Source organism: Orcinus orca, chromosome 21, assembly GCF_937001465.1.
Source record: "Orcinus orca chromosome 21, mOrcOrc1.1, whole genome shotgun sequence".
NCBI classification, from domain to species: domain Eukaryota; kingdom Metazoa; phylum Chordata; class Mammalia; order Artiodactyla; family Delphinidae; genus Orcinus; species Orcinus orca.
Genome location: NC_064579.1, coordinates 25,601,018 through 25,621,173, shown reverse-complemented (window position 1 = coordinate 25,621,173; position 20,156 = coordinate 25,601,018). Strand labels below are relative to the sequence as shown.

At 43.9% G+C, this 20,156-nt stretch overlaps 1 protein-coding gene across 2 annotated transcripts in view; it reads left to right on the top strand.

Annotated features, from left to right (window-relative positions):
• CSMD1 (CUB and Sushi multiple domains 1) overlaps positions 1 to 6,452 on the top strand; it is a 1,746,885-nt gene extending 1,740,433 nt beyond the window's left edge. For both annotated transcript variants that reach the window (XM_049704254.1, XM_049704253.1), the window contains 2 exons: positions 3,405 to 3,537; positions 3,631 to 6,452. In XM_049704254.1, the coding sequence (XP_049560211.1) occupies positions 3,405 to 3,537; positions 3,631 to 3,790 (293 nt within the window). In that variant the 3' untranslated portion in view covers positions 3,791 to 6,452. The remainder of the gene's footprint in view (positions 1 to 3,404; positions 3,538 to 3,630) is intronic.
• Positions 6,453 to 20,156: the final 13,704 nt, after the last annotated feature.

Sequence of the window (20,156 nt, the reverse complement as noted above, 5' to 3'; positions counted from 1 at the left end):
CAACATGTATAGGCAACAGAACTAAAAACATGTTCACACACAAATTAGTACACGAATGTTTATACCAGTGTTTTTCCTAATTGTTCAAATGTAGAAACAACCCAAATGTCCATCAACTAATGAATGGAGCAACAAAATGTGGTGCCTCCACCCAATGGAATATTATCTTGAAAACATTACGCTAAGTAAGAGAAGCCATTCACCAGAAAACACATATTGTATGATTGCATTTATATGCTGTATGCAGAACAGGTGAATGTATATAGACAGAGAGTGGGTGAGTGGTTGCCTAAAGCTGAGGCTGGGGTACGGAGGGTGAGGGATGACTGTAAGGGTACCGCTCTCTTTTAGGGGAGGCAGCAGCGTTCTCACGTAGATTGTGGTGATCCTTGCAGCACAAAACCCCCAGGTTTTAATAGTAAAAGACCCCTTGCATTGTATGTATGCATTAAGAGGGTGCATTCTGTAGTATGTGAATTTCTTTCAATAATGCTCTTTAAAACAACTGAATGGCCCAGCCTATAATGTGAAAAGATGCTCACCTGCATTCTTAAGAAATGGAACTGAGAAAATAACTACACGCTGTGTTTGGTTTATTAGCGAGTAGTGATAATAATAGGGAAGGAGGGGCAATGGAAGGAAAGGAGGGAGGTGGAGAGGGAAGGGGAAGGAGGGTGGCAGGTAGATGGGGTACAGCCATCCAGGTGCCTCCTAAGACAGGGGTTGGAGTGAAACTGGGACCCCACTTTGGAGAGCAAGTAGGGAAGACTTAGCAACACTACAAGTTACACATTCTGCTAGGCTGTGATACTACTGCTTGGAATTTATCCTGTATATTCAGACTCCTGCTGACGTATCGCCGTAGAAAAAGAATTTCATGGCGGCATCATAGAAAAAGACCTAGAAATGGCCTAAACGTTCTTCAGCAGTAGACTGGCTAAATAAGTGCTGGCATAGCCAATTAACAGAATGCTGCACACGTGAAAACAATTAAATTCACATGCACAGATGGAAGAAACTCACGAATATGTGGTTAAGTTTAAAAAGCCAAATACAAAAAATGTAAATAGTATCGTCATATTTTAGGAAAGTAAGAAAAGAGAAACAATCATATATATTAACAGTACATTGTGAAAAGGACACTAAAACACAAACAAAAGCAAAAACAAAAACCTCATCAATCATAAAGAGGAAAACTAGTGTAAAAGGGCAAGGAGTGACCCTTTATTTCCATCGTCTTTATAGTATTTGTTTTGATATCCGCTTATGCCATTTTAATTAATATCATGTGCATGCATTACCCTTTAAATTATTAAAACACAGGTAAATAATTGAAATTAACTAGGAGCTCCAGACAGCATAATAATATCAGAGTAAAGTCAGGAGTTTAATTCACAAAGACCTTTTATGTTGCCCTGTGTTATGATGTGAGGTCTCCTGTGGCAGGTCCATTATCCAGGATTTTATTAACTGGAAGTCTGATATCTATTATGGCCAAAAATGTATAGTCTTATTTGCAGATAACAGAAAATAGCCTTGGTTAATTTAAGCAGGCTACAAATTTATTAGAATGAGGCAAAGAGATGCACAGAATTATAAACACTTGGAGAATGAGCCATGGTAATTTATGGAAACCATCCGACGTTGAACTACTCCAAAGACAGTACCATTTTTTCATTCCTCAAATATATATTGAGCAAAAATTGTGTTCTAGGTTCTACTGTAGGCACCGGGCACTCAAGAGGAAAGCTGGCCAAACAACTGCCCTGGCGTAGTGCAACTTACATTCTACTAAATGTGGGTCCTGGGAAACTTTTGCTACGTGCCACGCATTGTTCTAAGTAGTGGAGATCTGACGTTTAACTCTCACGACAAAACCATGGAGTTGGTGCCCTTTGAGCAGCACCGCGTTTCTCCCTGCTGGACAGCGCCACCCCTGGTGGCTGTGTGTTTCTGCTGCGCGCTGCCCCAGGACTGGCCGGTGGTGGCTGGAAGCACCACCAGGGAGCACTTGATGGGGTCCCCAGGGCTCTAGCCCCACCCCACCCCAGCCTCAGGACCCAATTCTAAACTGTCTTAGGAGCCTCTGCATCACTCGTGCCAAACTCGACGCCTGGGGGCGGCGGGGAGCTTCCCATTGCCTTAACTCTGCTCACATGCCCATCACCCGGTTGCTGAGATTTAGAACAAGTACGTGGCGTTTCCCCCTTGCATGGCAGCTGGTGAATGCATCTGGAAATGAAAAATTAAATCTGATTCATATGTGCCGATACAGAAGGATCGCCAAAAGATATGGTTAATTTACAAAGTGCCAACATCCAGGACAAAATACATTTATATTAGACCTGAAGGTGGCAGGGAGTAGCATAATCCTGCACCTGTTGAAGGAGATGACAAATATATTATTTTTAGGTTTTTATTTGAAAATTCAAGATTGTTTTCTTTAAAAGGCTGTTTAATTATTTTAAATATTTGTTTGTATCTGTGGTTTGTAAAAAAAAAAAGAAAGAAAGAAACAAGAAACATCCCATAAGTTCTGGAAATATACTTCTAAAACAAGGTCAGCTTCTTTCTAACAATTCTGCTGTATTCAGATGACCCCAATCATAATTGATCACAAGCGTGCATTGAGTGGTTCCATGCAAGTAAGCCAAATACATTTCAAATTGCAGTTTATAAGTAAATTCTTCAAGAATCAACTGCATTATTTGGCAATAATCAATAAATGGTTTCTGATTAGAATTTTTAATGTTTGCATCTTATCTGCCACGTGCATATATCTGCCACGGCACAGATACGGAGCATTAATGATTATATCACCTTCGTGATGTTTGAGATGTTTACACCTGCCTTCCCTTCTAATTGACAGAAATCATATTTTTGTGTACTCATAGAAGCCTGCTTCATAACGCCGAGTTGCATTCTTTGATCATTTCTAAACTCTGTAGTGAATTTTGGAATCTACCCAAATAAAGGGAGATGGCACCTTGATGCTCACCTATGATGAGTGTGACGCCCTCTTTATAGAGACCTGGGCTCTTTATGTAACTTCAGTGGCACATCTTGCTGAGGCTGCGTCTTAGAGCAGGAGGCAACAGCAGGCACTGCCCATCCCATAGAGAGACACGGCCGCGCGCACGCGGTGTCCGCAGCCCCGGGGGAGGTCGGGCGACGGCGCCTTTGCCCCGCGCAGTGCGGACGCGAGCCTCTCCCGGCGTCGCTGCGCGTCAGCGAGCGGGAAGCGGGCTTCGCGTCCTCGCCATCGGGAAGGTGGGCTTCCGGAAGGGAGCCCCGGCGGGTCCCCTGCACCCCCTCGCCGTGTGCACGCGCTCCCACGCCCGCCGCAGAGCGCCCCGGGCAGGCTCGGGGCCCGACTGCAGGGTAAAAGCTGCTCTCTCTTCCAGGCGCCCGAAGCTCGGCTCCAGACCCCGCGCGCCCCCAGCGCGGCGCCAGCAGCGGCTCCGTCGCGGCGGCCATCCTGGCCCCGCTCTCCGCGCTCGTTCTCTCCGGGCTCGCGTTTCACCTCCACAAGCACAGGTAACGTGGCGACACCCCGCTCGCGGGCGTCGCGGCTCCTCCTGAGGCCCTGCGGCCCTGACAGCTCGTCCCCCCCTTGCCTCTCGCCCGCAGAGCGAGGCCGAAGGTCCAGTACAACGGCTACGCCGGCCACGAGAGCAGCAACGGGCAGGCCTCCTTCGAGAACCCCATGTACGACACGAACTTGAAGCCCACCGAGGCCAAGGCCGTGCGCTTCGACACGACCCTGAACACGGTGTGCACCGTGGTGTAGCGCTCGGGCCGGCCGCCCATAGCCACTCCTCCGACGCGGACGGCAGGGACCACAGGGGCCACAGGGCCTCCCTCACCCCGCTCCGCCGCCGCCGACGGATCCCGTCCGGGGAGCGGCCCCCGGCCTCCCCTCCCCGGCGGCCTCCGGGCGCGGTGACAGACGGTAGCACCGCGGTATGGGTTTGGTTTGTTTTTCTCAATCCCCATGAATACGAATATTCTGGAGAAAAAAAAAAGCCCTCTTGAAGAAGACCCCTTTCTGGTAGCCGCACACACCTACAGACGCTTCACGCCGTCCCTGCCGAGACCGGACGAGCTTCGAGGGACCCGCAGCTCACCTCGGGGTCCATCCCCAGGGCCATCTGCAAATTTCCCACTCAGCTGTTCTCTTGCAGAAGTTTTGATGCACAATTTTTTGCACTAGTGTGTTCTGAATGACTAAGATTCTGATAAATAAACTATTCACACGGGGTTTCCACACACTCTCCATTGTATATAAGCTGTCAAGCTAAGCATTCCACCCGCAGGGTTTAGTTGGCGCGTTAGAAAAAGAAAACACAGCCCCAGATGCGGCACAGGTTTTAAAAGGAAAAAGAGTATTGAAGAGATTTATTTTATTATTGCTTTCTTTTAGCTTCATAGATGTGCTGAATTCACTGAAAATGTCCAATGAGGAAAAAAAGAGGCCTTTTTATTTCCCACGTGTTTTCTTTAGTCCTGTCACCTCCCGTGATCGTCGCTCTCACGCTACTTCCGAGCAGGTTTGCAGCATGTTCTCTTTGCCGTGTACAGATGTGAATAGTAATTTATTTTAGTCGCTCACACTCAGAACCTGTGGGTTTTGGCTCACAGCACGGTCTTCCCTTGCGCATTGTGATTTTTTCCTTTCGCTGCCATCACTGTCTGTTACCGCGCTGAAGGATAGTGAACCACAGTAGCCCCGGAATATAGCGGAAAAGGTTCAGGATCAAAATATCAAGTGTTCCCTTAGAGGCAAGGAAAAGTCACACCCACTCTTCTTTCCCGATGACATAATTTATGTATTACTTAGTCTTTTGTTTCATGATTTATAATTCCAGATGGAAAGAAAATTTCAGTGACTTCAAGTTTAAAATTCATCATAGGTAAATTATGAATTGCAGTATAAATAAAATAGGTGTGATTCCCCCCACGTGGATAAAATCCAAACACGAAGTAGAAGATGCGACAATGAGAATTCAAAAGTGAAAAACAAAAAAGTCAAGATAATAGCTCATTCCTTCAGAAGTTTCGATCTGAACATTTTAGTCGCTCTCACCCACTGGGCGCTCACTGTTCTGTTGCCTGTTTGAAGGGGCACAGCCGTCAGGAGGCACGGCCAACCTCCTCTGGTTCCCCCGGCCTTTCACACCCCACAGCGTTGAACTCCAGGGTATTATGCTGAGTTCTCTGCTCCTTTCCCTCCGGCCAGCCTGGCCACAGGACCGAGATCTGTCTTGCAGCCTGGAGTCCTTATGGCTGTTTCTCCTTAGACCAGATGAGGCCAGCCAGAGCCAGGCTCCTAGCACACCCAGGGAGCCGAAAGAAAGAGGAAACGGGAGGAGGTTTGCGCCTCTTTGTGTGCAGGGGAGAACAGGGTTACCGTACATACAAGGTGTATATATATACATACATATAGATAAATATAATATCGTGTACATATGCGGTTTGACTCATTCAAACTAGGTGCAAAATGCTGACTTCAGAGTCTGAATTAATGTCTCTCCACATCCCCGACCTGCTTGCTGGTCAACGACGTTACGAAACCCTGAAACAACAGGACATACATACATACCAGAAACCACAGATCAGATTAGACGTGATTCTCCTTTGTGTGCAAAGTCAGAGTGTCCTCAGTTGCCAGTTGGGAGCATGTTATTGAAAAAAAAAAATACTCCACGAAATTTCCTTGCGAGAATTCTGCCTAGTTTCTTCCCAGGGTGTGTGCAGTGTTAATCAGATTCCTGCGAGGTGTTGGAGGGTCCTGTTCAAGCCGTCGGCAAGTGCGCTCTCTGGGTTCGGGCTGGAAGATTCTTTCCGGAAGCAGCCAGAGTGCGTGGAGGGCAGGAGCCCCTCTGACAGGTTCTGTGGCTTCAGAGCTGTTCAAACTGCTGCTTGTCCCACACATCTTGCCTTTCTTCAGGCTAGCTGCAATAATTTTTTTCTCCTGTAAAATATTTTGTAAACAACCACAAAAAAAGCTACTATAAAAAAGGGGAAAGAACGCTGGCATTATGATCAGGAAAACCATCGTCATCCCCCCATCCATCCGTCTCGCCACCCCGCCACATGCTGCTGACATGAAGTAGGTGCAAACGACCTTTTTGTACAGAGATATATTTTTTATGAAGAATTTGTAAAATTATTAAATATGCTGTAATTTTTTGATTAATGTAGGTAACTTGTTAAAAAATAAATGTTTTTACAATACAAAACTGTAATTTTCCCAATAATGTACAATGTACCATCTCTAGCTGACGTTCAGTTCTGATCCTATTACACATGTATTAATATTAAAGTGACCTGTTAAAATGAACAGTATCCTTTTTGTCAAAAAAAAATTATACAGAGAGTGTAATATAGCCTGTGCAATGCCACCTATCTTTAAAGCAAATCAGAGTTCTAATTAAATATTTAATTTTAGATTTCTATTTTTCAGTGTGAATTTATTTTATCTTTAATAGGTGCGTGCGAGTCTCTGGAAGGGAAGGAAGCGAATGAACATGTCATTGGTGGGCTTTCACTTTATTTAGAACGAGGGCCGATGTTTTCCCAAGACACAGCGTCATCGTCATGGTTAATAAATAGCACATTTACGAAAAGCCGTGATACAGAGAACAGCAACGTGAAAGCTGACAGAATTCTGGACGGTTTTTGCCTTAAAAGTCAATGAGAGCTTTTAGTTCCCTCCAACCCAAAATCAAGCCTAAATTTTTATGATAAAAAAAAACTGGGGGCTTCCCTGGTGGCACAGCGGTTAAGAATCCGCCTGCCAATGCAGGGGACATGGGTTAGAGCCCTGGTCCGGGAAGATCCTACATGCCGCGGAGCAACTAAGCCCGTGCGCCACAACTACTGAGCCTGTGCTCTAGAGCCCACGAGCCACAACTACTGAAGCCCGTGCTCTAGGGCCCGTGAGCCACAACTACTGAGCCTGTGCTCTAGAGCCCATGAGCCACAACTACTGAAGCCCGCGCTCTAGGGCCCGTGAGCCACAACTACTGAGCCTGTGCTCTAGAGCCCACGAGCCACAACTACTGAAGCCCACGCACCTAGAGCCCGTGCTCCGCAACAAGAGAAGCCACTGCAATGAGAAGCCCGCTCACGGCAATGAAGAGTAGCCCCTGCTCGCTGCAACTAGAGAAAGCCTACGTGCAGCAACAAAGACCCAATGCAGCCAAAAATAAACAAATTAAACAAAAAAATTGGGAGTTCTTTCTCTAAGCCTTCACCACACTGAAAATGCCATGTAAGAAAATTATAGACCGATTTCATGGAACATTTCAAGGATCACGAGTGAAGAAGGCCCAGAGCATCACCCCTCATAGCACGTTTAGAGGTCAGAGCCAGCTCCCCACTCACTTCTGGGCTGAGAGAAACAGTGCTTTCCCAGTCCTTAGTGGCCCATCAGGCGGGACGTCTTGCAGTTAAGCAGAATGATATACTAATTTTCCTGAGAATCAAATTATTACAAAATGAAAAACAACCAATAAACAAACCAAAAAAATAGCCCCAGCGTGGTATCCAAGTAACAGTTTTGACATCCAACCTAAGGTCTGGGTCTCGGTGCACCAGCGGATGCCTTGAAATGCCAAGGATTAGGACCTACTACGCAGCAGACACAGCTCCAGACGCCCGACATACATTCAACGTAATCTAGCAAAGTAGGTTTTACCACTTTGATTTTATAGATGACGAAGCAGAAATGCAGAGACAATAGTGACGTTACCCAAGTATGCACAGGTCGGCAACGCTGCTATTAGAGGCCAGTTTTCCCTTGCTTTAACATTCTTCTTTTTCACCAAAAAATCGTGATTAAATTCATCAGTGTTCCCTTTTTTTGCAATTAAAAATGTTGTCACTCTAACTGTAAATATATTTTTTGTTGCATCTGGTAAACAATGACCACAAGTTAAGAAATTCAGGAGAAATAAATACTGCGTATGATCAGCTGTACTATCCCCCAGCACTGCTCCTATGTGGTACATTTGGGAGCCCTACGATTAGCCTGTGTGTTAGCCTGTCTAACACACTGACAGCACGTGAGAGTTTACTCCTCACTGACCCCTGCCTCGGGGCGCATCTTGAAGACTGACCGGGAATTAATGAGTCGCCTGTGTCTGGAGGGTTTGGGATGTGGCAGCACCGAGGAGGTCCTCCCACAGCCGCTGAATCTGAGCCAGCTGTGGGGCTCGCACACTCGTTCTGGCGCCCACCACCTAGTGCTGCGGCCCTTTGTCCCCAGCCGTGGCTCCCGGCAGCACTGGATAAAACCTGACTTGCTCCTTGTCTGGGCTGGACAGCTTTCACTGGACGACAGGGGGTCTCACTGAGGCAAAGGAGCCCAGAACAGCAGCACCCGCCTCTCCGGACAGTCACCGTTTGTGGAACCCGGCCCGGGGCCCTTTTCGCCTGACAGCAGAGCCCAGCGACCCCCGGGAACGCCCTCCCATGACCGTCATTTTGTGGGGTGTCAGCGCAGTTCCCCTGCCTCCCTGAGCCAGGACCCCCCTCGCGGGGGCTGGAGCCTTAAGGGGCGTGAGGCAAGCCCGGGACACGTGCGCCCGCTCTGCCGGGTCCCCCAGCATCCCCCCAGCATCCATCCTCCCAGGAGCCCAGCCGTCACTCCTCTCCGCCGCTTCCTCCCCAGGGCCAGGCGCTGGGCCGTTTTCTTGATCCTGGGCCCACCCCACACCTTTCTGAAATTCCTTTTCTATTTTCTTCCAGTCAGTCACGCTCGGTGCTTCCACCGCTGCGCAGGAACGCGGCGGACGTAACTACAGTGGAACAGATTGAAAAGGCGCCTCCCGCTGACCCACCCTCGGGGCTCAGCCCCCGGCTGCCGTGGACGCCTCCGGGCTCCGGGCTCCGGGTCTCGGGAGGGACACAGCTTCCAGGGAGGCCGGGCGGGTATTGCTAAGCGCAGCGCCTCTCGCCGAATGGAATCAACCCCCTGCAGCTGCGTCCCGGCCTTTGCGCGCAGGTGGCAACCAGAGGGACGGTGGCCTGTAGCTTCGTCGAGTGCAGGTTCCACCAAGGGTCACAAGGCAGCCACTGGGAGGCTCTTCATTACGGAGGCACTGGGGTCGAAAGGGCAGCGCGCGGTCTGCAGCACTGCGCGGGAGGCCTGGCTGAGTTTGTGCACAGGGTCGCACAGGGTCCCTACCTACCGGCCACGGGGTCCAGGACTCCGGGGCTTATTCATCCCGCGAGAGGGAGACCTCGCGCCCTTGACCCCGGCTCGCCGTCTCCCCCGCGCCCGCACCCACGGTCCTCCCGGCCGGAGCGAAGGAGGTTTGCCCGCGGGGGTCAGAGGAGGGGGGGCCCCGGGCGCGCAGTCGGGTCCCGGGTGCCCGCTCCCTGCTGGCACCCAAGCCCAGCAACTCTGATCGGACGCGGCCGTGGCTTCCCCTCTTCCGTCTCAGAGAAATGGTGTCTGCAGCCCAATGTTTCCATCAGCAACACAGAGCTAGGTGACTTGATCGGAGTTTCGTCGATTTAGCCACAGTGGCTAGTTTTGTTTGTTTTGGTTTGGTTTTCTGGGGAGAGGGGGGCAGATGGATCTGGAGCCCGTGGGCTTTGTGGGGCGGGCAGAGCGTTTTGCCCCGCGAGGTCCTGCCGGCCCCCGGCCACCTGACCGTCCTCCCTCGGCCTTCGCGGCTCTGAGACCCCAGGGCCGGTCTGTCTTCCGTCTCCTCATCGCCCGCCCAGGACGGCGGAGCCCAGGGCGGGGCCCTCACCTGCTGCGGGAGCGCAGCCGACCTCAGGCCTCAGGCAGAGGCAAGGCGGCTCCAGCGGAGCTGGGCCGGCGTCCCCGCGCTGCTGCCGAGGCGCGCGCCGGGGTCCCTGGAGCATCAATGCGTGCTGCTTCTCTCGGGCGCGAAGAGGAATGGGTTTCCAGAGCATGCTCAACAAATGAATAATTAAAATATCAATTTTATCCGACTTTTTACTTGCTTGATAAAAGTAAAGAGTTTGGAAATACAATGTATTGGGGAAGGTGGATGTAGTAACTAGATCTTCTTACACTTTATTGGTAGGAATTTAAATTAAGACCTTACAGGATCAATTGGGGAACTAGCCGGTCCTAAATATTCTCACCCCAGAAAAGAAATGGTAATTATGTGACATGACACTTGGCACGGTGGTGATCATTTTGCAATAATTTATCAAATCAACAGGTCCTACGGCTTAAATTTACACAATGTTTACGTCAATTGTATCTCAATAAAGCTTAAAATATTCTCTTCGGGGAACAATTCCACTCTAAGTAACATATCATGATATAATATGCTCTGAGGACGAGGGGCATGTGTATGCTCCAGCCCTGTTCCTGAGAGTGAAATACTGGCAATAAGGTAAAAAAGCCATTGGTAGAGGAGAGATTAAATACGGCACAACTCTATGACGGAATACAATGCAATTAGATAAAGAAGAAGGCAGTTTAAGGTGTATTGATAGCTAATGATGTACAAGATTCATTTAAAGTGAAAAAGTATCACGCAGAGCTGGGTTTATGACACACTTGGATGTGTGTGCCTGCAGGTGCTCTGAAGAGCATTTAAGAAATGGCAGCAGTGGATTTCTCTGCTAGGGAATCTGAGGGAATGAGGGGGAGGTAAGGAAGAGGTACATCTCACCTCCTGCAGCTTTCTAACCTTCGAACGTGTATGTGCTGCCTACTCAAACAATTGAATCCATTTTCCTCAATTAAATAAAAATAAACGCATAAGCTGTTGCTCGACTCCTGTTCCTGCCTCTCATGATTCGATCGCCAATATAGGAAGAGCGATAATCCTGAGCTTAAACCTGGAACCTCCTGTCTTTGCTCAGGAACAGTAACAGCAGGAGTAAAGCGTTCATCACGGGGACTCACTCACCACAGAGGAGCGAGAGCCTGGGTCCAGCAATGTTCCCCAGATGGTCAGCCTTTCTCCTCCAGTGTTGCTGGAAGTTCATGGTCATTAAAAAGTCCGGCTTAACTGTTATTTTCTCTCCATGACATGGTGTATACTGGAATATTCAAGACAGTACTAGAAAGAAAATTTAAAACAAAAAAAGATTGTCAACAACAGCTACTAGAAGCCGAAGTTGGGCCAGTTAAAAATGTGTTTGTTCTCCATGAATGCATCTCGTCCCAGATAACTGTCCTGGCTAGATACGACTCACTCTGAGCAACTCCTTAGAGCAGATAACTTCAGTATCTGTGAAGTTTATAAAATCCACTCATGTGACAAGTTTTTATGGAGCATTTACTAAATATTAAAACTTAGGTTTGGATAGCTCAACATAAAACAAGCAGAGGCCAGGCTCCTTAGAAAATTACAGTCCAAGCAGAGGCAGTTACATAAACAAATAGTTACAGTAAAGTACGGTACATGCATTTTTCTGTATTTGCACAGAGTAATGCATTATAGGACCAATGGGAAGGGATGCCTAAATATCTCTGGAGGCAGAACAGGGGGCAGATTATTAAGGAAAACTTCCCCAGGAGCTGTGCCTATTAATGGAGCCCTTCTGTTAGAATCCTAGTGTCCCTGTGCCTCCTTAGTAGATGAATGATACTAGTGTCCCATTAGCATCAATATTCCACCTCTATTGGCTCAGTGGCTCCCCCTGCAACTTTTCAGTTTGTTAGTCCTAAAAATACAGCCCCTATCTATTTTGGGCCTCCCTAGAGCTTGCCTTACACGTGTTTCCAAGGTCTTCCATTTCACGTGTTCTGTGATGTTTCTTTACTCCTGCTGTTCATCAGTGATTCATCTAAGGAAAGGGAGCTTCTCTCAACATGCTTGCCCTTGACCTCCTGACTGCAGACTGGCTGCCATTGCTCCAGTCATTACAGCCATGTTAGGCAGGGTGTTCAAATGTGTGAGGTAAAGAAAAGCTGACACCAGCCCTATTTTGTATCAAGAAAGGCAACAATTTCACAAAGCACCCCATCTCCCCCACCACCTCCAACAAACTTCCATTTCCATCTCATGACCTAGAATCTGGCCACAAGCCACCCACAGATGCAAAGGAAGCTGGAAAAATAGACCACAGGAACTTCCAATAACATTAAGACTCATCACCTGGGGATTGGTCAGCAAGTCCCCAATGACAATGTGTGTTTTGATGGTAACAAAAATAAGGAAGATAAATTGCTTTAAGACATTTTTTTCCCCTTTGATAATAAATAAAGGATCCCACAAGTTTACCCCTCTAAATAGAAATCAGACTCTAAGACTTAGTCGTGGGGATCAAGTCTCACTCGCTTAGCGATTTTGCATCATTGTAGGATCTCATGATGCATTTTACTTCTCTCTAGCCCACCTTCCCCCACATTTTTTGATAATTCGAGGCTTTCAAACAAAACGACACAGACAAAAATAAGTTTATGAATACATGCACTAATTTAGAGAAATTTCTTTATGGGTAGTGTAGCAGTAGTTCAGTAGTGTCCCACCGCTAGACAGAATGTACATAAATAAGATTTTAGTGGGAAAATGATTTACACTGAAGTTACCTTTTCTTATTGTTCTGGGGAAATGTGTGTGTGTGTGTTTAAAAGACTTAAGCAGATGTTTTCAAATAGAAGAGTGGCAGCATTATAACAGTGCAAGCCTCTGTGAACCTGTAAATGTGTTGGCACACGGCTTTTATTACTCAGAGAGAAATTTAACGGCTTATGGAAAAATCAAATATACGTTGTTCTAGCTGTGAAATCAGCTTCAGAAGTAGTCACATAGCTTCCTACGTATTTGTTTGGAGTTCCACGTAGAAAAACGAATTCTCTTTCTCTTATTACTGTGTTTGAGTCATAGATTCTAGCGGCAAATCTGAAATAAAAAGTAGACCTGAGCTTTAGAGCTTTGTATCCATTTTATTCAAATGCCTGTTGAAATTTTTCAGAAACAATAGTCGAATATATATTTATGCTTTAAGGCATTATTCACACCCAAGCAATATTTAGCTGGTGATGTCTGTAAAATTAAAACTAATTATGTAAGAAAGGCATAGACTGTTTATGAAATGCATTTGCATTAACTACTAACCAAGGGAAGGGAAGAAAAGTTTATCGTTTTAAACAGAATGTGACAGAAACAGTGTGGCAGTAATATAACTGCAAGCTAATACACTGAAGTGCTATTGTAAAGCAGGTCAATAAGAAAAGGCAATCAGCCTGTTTCCCAAAGCTGGTGAGGCTACAGTAAAACTGACATGTCTCTATATGTATGTAATTTGGAATATAGTTTGGTGATGTGGATCAGTACTCTTTATGGTGTTGATATAATTTGACCTGTTGACATTATGGATGAAACCAAATCCTGAAAAATAAATCTGAAAGAAAACAAAACACAAGCCTATACACTAGATAGGTAGGTATCAATATAATAGATGGATACACGTGTATATTTGTAAATGGCTAAATGGCAAAGATAAATGAAATAAATATTTGAGAGCAGAAAAATGTCACATTACTTAAAGTGAAATTTGAGAAATACTATACAGCCATTAAAAATATTAAATAAAGACCCCATAGCATCATAATGTAGTTAAGAGGCACTGTGAAATTTAGAACGGATTTATGCAATAATTATAACTGGAAAGTCATTGCATGACGTAAGTATAGACCAGAAAAAGCAGGAACTAGAGGCTTGCTTGTCTTATTTGAGGGAAGCAGATTATGGATGTTTTTATTTCCTTCTTAAATATTTCATTGGGTTTTCTGTAATGTTGTGTGTGTGTCTGTGTGTGAATGTTTATTTTTTTAATTAACTTTTTTTTTAGCAGTCATGTTGCTTTATTTTTTTTTCTTTTATTTATTTTTTTATACAGCAGGTTCTCATTAGTCATCAATCTCATACACATCAGTGTATACAAGTCAATCCCAATCGCCCAATTCATCACACCATCACCCCACCCCCATGCCGCTTTCCCCCCTTGGTGTCCATACGTTTGTTCTCCACATCTGTGTCTCAATTTCTGCCCTGCAAACCGGTTCATCTGTACCATTTTTCTAGGTTCCACATATATGCGTTAATACACGGTATTTGTTTTTCTCTTTCTGACTTAACTTCACTCTGTATGACAGTCTCTAGATCCATCCACGTCTCTACAAATGACCCAATTTTGTTCCTTTTTATGGCTGAGTAATATTCCATTGTATATATGCACCATATCTTCTTTATCCATTCGTCTGTCGATGGGCATTTTGGTTGCTTCCATGACGTGGCTATTGTAAATAGTGCTGCAATGAACATTGGGGTGCATGTGTCTTTTTGAATTATGGTTTTCTCAGGGTATATTCCCAGGAGTGGGATTGCTGGGTCATATAGTAGTTCTATTTTTAGTTCTTTAAGGAACCTCCATACTGTTCTCCATAGTGGCTGTATCAATTTACTTTCCCACCAACAGTGCAAGAGGGTTCCCTTTTCTCCACACCCTCTCCAGCATTTGTTGTTTGTAGATTTTCTGATGATGCCCATTCTGACTGGTGTGAGGTGATACCTCATTGTAGTTTTGATTTGCATTCCTCTAATAATTAGTGATGTTGAGCAGCTTTTCATGTGCTTCTTGGCCATCTGTATGTCTTCTTTGGAGAAATGTCTATTTAGGTCTTCTGCCCATTTTTGGATTGGGTTGTTTCTCTTTTTAATATTGAGCTGCATGAGCTGTTTATATATTTTGAAGATTAATCCTTTGTCTGCTGATTCGCTTACAAATATTTTCTCCCATTCTGAGGGCTGTCTTTTAGTCTTGTTTATGGTTTCCTTTGCTGTGCAAAAGCTTTTAAGTTTCATTAGGTCCCCTTTGTTTATTTTTGTTTTTATTTTCACTACTCTAGGAGGTGGATCAAAAAAGATCTTGCTGTGATTTATGTCACGGAGTGTTCGTCCTATGTTTTACTCTAAGAGTTTTATAGTGTCCGGTCTTACATTTAGGTCTCTAATCCATGTTGAGTTTACTTTTGTGTATGGTATTAGGGAGTGTTCTAATTTTATTCTTTTACATGTAGCTGTCCAGTTTTCCCAGCACCACTTATTGAAGAGCCTGTCTTTTCTCCATTGTATATCCTTGCCTCCTTTGTCATAGACTAGTTGACCATAGGTGTGTGGGTTTATCTCTGGGCCTTCTATCTTGTTCCATTGATCTATATTTCTGTTTTTGTGCCAGTACCATATTGTCTTGGTTACTGTAGCTTTGTAGTATAGTCTGAAGTCAGGGAGTCTGATTCCTCCAGCTCCGTTTTCTTTCCCTCAAGACTGCTTTGGCTATTCGGGGTCTTTTGTGTCTCCATACAAATTTTATGATTTTTTGTTCTAGTTCTGTAAAAAATGCCATTGGTAATTTGATAGGGATTGCATTGAATCTGTAGATCGCTTTGGGTAGTACAGTCATTTTCACAATATTGATTCTTTCAATCCAAGAACATGGTATATCTCTCCATCTGTTGGTATCATCTTTAATTTCTTTCATCAGTGTCTTATAGTTTTCTGCATACAGGTGTTTTGTCTCCCTAGTTAGGTTTACCCCTAGTATTTTATTCTTTTTGTTGCAATGGTAAATGGGAGTGTTTCCTTAATTTCTCTTCCAGATTTTTCATCATTAGTGTATAGGAATGCAAGAGATTTCTGTGCATTAATTTTGTATCCTGCAACTTTACCAAATTCATTGATTAGCTCTAGTAGCTTTCTGGTGGCATTTTTAGGATTCTCTATGTATAGTATCATGTCATCTGCAAACAGTGACAATTTTACTTCTTCTTTTCCAATTTGTATTCCTTTTATTTCTTTTTCTTCTTGATTGCCATGGCTAGGACTTCCAAAACTATGTTGAATAATAGTGGCGAGAGTGGACATGCTTGTCTTGTTCCTGATCTTAGAGGAAGTGCTTTCAGTTTTTCACCATTGAGAATGGTGGTTGCTGTGGGTTTGTCATATATGGCCTTTATTATGTTGAGGTAGGTTCCCTCTATGCCCACTTTTTGGAGAGTTTTTATCATAAATGGGTGTTGAATTTTGTCAAAAGCTTTCTGTGCATCTATCGAGATGATCATACGGTTTTTATTCTTCAGTTTATTAATATGGTGTATCACATTGATTGATTTGCATATATTGAAGAATCCTTGCATCCCTGGGATAAATCCCACTTGATCATGGTGTATGATCCTTTTAATATGCTGTTGGCTTCTGTTTGCTAGTATTTTGTTGAGGATTTTTGCATCTATATTCATCAGTGATATTGGTCTGTAATTTTCTTTTTTTGTAGTATCTTTGTCTGGTTTTGGTATCAGGGTGATGGTGGCCTCATAGAATGAGTTTGGGAGTGTTCCTTACTCTGCAGTTTTTTGGAAGAGTTTGAGAAGGATGGGTGTTAGCTCTTCTCTAAATGTTTGAGAGAATTCACCTGTGAAGCCATCTGGTCCTAGACTTTTGTTTGTTGGAAGATTTTTAATCACAGTTTCAATTTCATTACTTGTGATTGGTCTGTTCATATTTTCTACTTCTTCCTGGTTCAGTCTTGGAAGGTTATACCTTTGTAAGAATTTGTCCATTTCTTCCAGGTTGTCCATTTTAGTGGCATAGAGTTGCTTGTAGTAGTCTCTTAGGATGCTTTGTATTTCTGCGATGTCTGTTGTAACTTCTCTTTTTTCATTTCTAATTTTATTGATTTGAGTCCTCTCCCTCTTTTTCTGGATGAGTCTGGCTAATGGTTTATCAATTTTGTTTATCTTCTCAAAGAACCAGCTTTTAGTTTTATTGATCTTTGCTACTGTTTTCTTTGTTTCTATTTATTTCTGCTCTGATCTTTATGATTTCTTTCCTTCTGCTAACTTTGGGTTTTGTTTGTTCTTCTTTCTCTAGTTCCTTTAGGTGTAAAGTTAGATTGTTTATTTGAGATTTTTCTTGTTTCTTGAGGTAGGCTTGTATTGCTATAAACTTCCCTCTTAGAACTGCTTTTGCTGCATCACATAGGTTTTGGATCGTTGTGTTTTCATTGTCATTTGTCTCTAGGTATTTTTTGATTTCCTCTTTGATTTCTTCAGTGATCTCTTGGTTATTTAGTAACGTATTGCTTAGCCTCCATGTGTTTGTGTTTTTTACATTTTTTTCCTGTAATTGATTTCTAATCTCATAGCGTTGTGGTCAGAAAAGATGCTTGATATGATTTCAATTTTCTTAAATTTACTGAGGCTTGATTTGTGACCCAAGATGTGATCTATTCTGGAGAATGTTCCGTGCGTACTTGAGAAGAAAGTGTAATCTGCTGTTTTTGGATGGAATGTAATATAAATTGCTGTAATGTTTTAAGAATAAAAATGGGAAAATAAAATGTAGAAAATCAATGAGAGAGAGTGAAATGATAATCTTTTCCAATCACTAAATCTACTTATAACAACTGAAAATTTGGTTTCTTTGAAACAACTGAGTATGGAAGGTTCTTCTCTGTCCATATTAGAGTTGCCGATGGGAGGTTACAGATCCTCAGAGAAACGTGGTCCCAATTTACAATTACTTACCTTGTCACACTTCAATTGCACAAAGCTTATTTTTTTACAGTCTCACTAATTTTTCAGTTCTAAGCAATTTTTATGTCATGATATGAACTCCCAATTAATATTTATATTTGGCCAACATTTCACATAAAAGAACTTAAGCTTGGAGTACTATAATACTTTATAAAATAGTCTTACTGACTCTGATCTTTTCCAACCCTAGTGCACACCAGATGATGTCATTCATTTTGTCATTTTCCCACAGACACACTCACACCCATTACTCTAGTCTCTTCCTTGTTCTAGGCAACCTCTACAACTTGATCTCATTATTGCCTTTATATAGTATTTCCCCATTATTCTCTAAAATGTGTCCTATTTTTGGTATAGAAATGGTGTTTGTAATCAGAAAATTTTGGATGTAAAACCCAGCTGTGCCACATAGTAGATTCATGATTTGGGAACATTACATATTTCACTAACCATAAATATTCTCATGTATAAAATGGGGGATAATAATGCATTCCATTCATGGATGTAATGAGAATTTAATGAGCAGTAGAAACTACTCAGAATTCAGAAACACTATTTTGGGGCATGCAAATCGGTACAATCTCTTCAGGGTATGATTTGACAATACCTATTTTTTAAAAAGGTGCATCGATTAGGTTAGACCAAGTTGGAGTAACAAATAGATGGCGATTGCTATGTTTCAGTAAAACAGAAGTGTATTTCTTACTCACCAAGAGTCTGGGGCAAGTGTTCAGGTGAGAAGGGTTACCTTCCAGGTCACATTCTGGGACCCAGAGGGTGCCAGTTCAGCCACTATCGGAACTGCCCTCCCAGATGAGAAACAGATTAGGGAAATGTGCATGGGAGGACTTTAAAGGGCAGAACGGGAAGCAGAAAAATCACCCTACACTTTTCTCTGGAGAAAACTTAAACATGAGACCACAAATAACAGCAAAGGAGACTGAAATACTTAGTCTGACCCAAAAATGGGAGGAGTTTTGCAGACAGCTTGCTGTGTCTGCTACAATCACCTGCAATAATAGAGACGCACGCAAACAAAGGTATTTACCCAAGAAAATATCCTGCTAATTTCTAACAGAAAAGAACCGAACCAATGTAACTATCCATCAACAGGTGGCCAGTGAAATAAGTCACTGCACATTCATAAATGGATTATTAGGAAGCTAGTAAAAGAAAGAATGGATAGAGTACGTTGTTTTAGCAGAAAGCTAAAAATGTTGTCTGTGGAAATAAAAATAAGAGGCAAAACTGTAACATGCCCACATCATCTGTGTACATATGTATTCAATAACAGGATGCCTTATTTTTCTCCAGCTTTATTGAGATTTGACATTATACACATTTAAGGAGTACAATGTGATGATTTGATACACACACACACACACACACACACACACATACAGTGAAATGATTACCAAAATAAGATAACACCTCCCTCACCTCACAGAATTACCATTTTTGTTTGTATGTGGTGAGAATATTTACCATCTATGTTCTTAGCAACTTTCATGGATGTAACGGTATTATTAACTACAGTCACCATGCCGTACAGTCGTGCATGCCGTACGAGAACTTACTCATTTTATGATTGGAACTTCATGCCCTTTGGACATTTTCCCAGTTCCCCGAGTAGCCATCCCTGGCTACATCATCATGCTCTCTGTTTCTGTGAGTTTCGCTTTTAAGATTCCACATCAAATGAGATCATATTCTGTCTTTCTCTGACCTCTTTCACTGAGCATAATGTCCTCAAGGTCCATCCACGTTGTTGCAATTGCAGGCTTTCCTTCCTTTTATAGTTAAATAATATTCCATTATGTATATCCATCTGTCAGTGGACATTTAGGTTGTTTCCGCATCTTGGCTATTGTGAAGAGTGCTGCAATAAGTACAGGGGTGCATGCTACTCTACAAGATAATGATTTGATGTCCTTGTGATATATATACTCAGAAAGGGGATTGCTGGATCACCTGGTAGTTCTATTCTTAATTTTTTGAGGAACCTTCATACTGTTCTCCATAGTGGCCGCTCCCAGTTACGTTCCCAATAGTGCACAAGGGTTCCTTGTTCTCCACATCCTTGCCAACACTTGTTATTTCTTGTCGTTTTTTGGTTTTTTGCGGTACGCGGGCCTCTCACTGTTGGGGCCTCTCCCGTTGCGGAGCACAGTCTCCGGACGCGCAGGCTCAGCGGCCATGGCTCACGGGCCCAGCTGCTCCGCAGCATGTGGGATCTTCCTGGACCGGGGCACGAACCCGTGTCCCCTGCATCGGCAGGCGGACTCTCAACCACTGCGCCACCAGGGAAGCCCTTTCTTGTCGTTTTGATGATGGTCATTCCAGCGGGTGTGAGGTGGTATCTCACTGTGGTTTTGATTTGCATGTCACTGATGATTAGTAATTTGACATCTTTTAATTTACCTGTTGGCTATTTGTACGCTTTGGAGAATGTCTCTTCTGGCCCTCTGCCCATTTTAAAATAGGGTTATTAGGTTTTTTGTCAACGAGTTCTATGAGTCCCTCATATATTTTGGGTACTAACCCTTTAATGGAGATGTGGTTTGGAAATATTTTCTCCCATAACGTAGACTGCTTTTACATTGTGTTGATGGTT